This window comes from Buceros rhinoceros, unplaced genomic scaffold (genome assembly GCF_000710305.1).
Source record: "Buceros rhinoceros silvestris isolate BGI_N320 unplaced genomic scaffold, ASM71030v1 scaffold24477, whole genome shotgun sequence".
Classification (NCBI taxonomy): Eukaryota; Metazoa; Chordata; class Aves; order Bucerotiformes; family Bucerotidae; genus Buceros; species Buceros rhinoceros.
In genome coordinates this window covers 1,412-2,062 of record NW_010421882.1, presented here as the reverse complement: position 1 = coordinate 2,062, position 651 = coordinate 1,412, and the positions used below count along the sequence as shown (strand labels likewise).

General features: G+C 59.9%; 1 protein-coding gene across 1 annotated transcript in view; it reads left to right on the top strand.

Moving 5' to 3' along the window:
- LOC104496697 (tubulin gamma-2 chain-like) overlaps positions 1-651 on the top strand; it is a gene marked incomplete at both ends in the record, with an annotated part of 3,189 nt that overhangs the window by 1,360 nt on the left and 1,178 nt on the right. The window contains one exon of the mRNA XM_010139855.1: positions 522-601. Coding sequence (XP_010138157.1) covers positions 522-601 — 80 coding nt within the window. The remainder of the gene's footprint in view (positions 1-521; positions 602-651) is intronic.

Sequence of the window (651 nt, the reverse complement as noted above, 5' to 3'; positions counted from 1 at the left end):
GCGGCCGCTGTGACTTCGTTTCCTGTGCGCAGGCAGACAGGGCTCCCCAGTGTTTGTGTCAGGCTGGCACGTGGCAACAGGGGAAGGGACGTGGCTGTCGAGAAATTACTTGGCGGAAGATCCAAGAGCCTGTTGTGGGAATTGTCCTGGATTTGGGTAGAGGGAGTTCGGCCTCGGGTACTCCAGAAGGAGGAGAATGGCATGGAGGGCCTGGGGCAAGGGCTGGGAGCGTTCACCTCCATTTTGTGAGACTGACTGGACCCTGGTGGTGACATTGGAGCTTTTCTGTAGCTATTTTGGGCAGGAGGAATCCAGGAGGCTCCTGAGCAGCACTTGTGGTGTGAGCAGAGACGTGGATCCCACCCACTCCACAGAAGTGGCCTGATGAGCACGTGGCTGTCGCTGTGGTCTGGAGAGAGCCCAGGCTCACCTCCGCTCCGTCACAGGCGTCAGCTCTGTGCTCTCAGTTGTCACAGGGGCTGAGCTGGACCCTGAGCTGGCTCCGTTCTACTTCCTTCCAGGGGTTTGTGCTTTGCCACTCCATTGCCGGTGGAACGGGCTCTGGGCTGGGCTCATACCTCCTGGAGAGGCTGAATGACAGGTGAGCGAAGGCCCCATCCCCTCGTCCCCTTCCCTCGCAGCAGAGTCAGG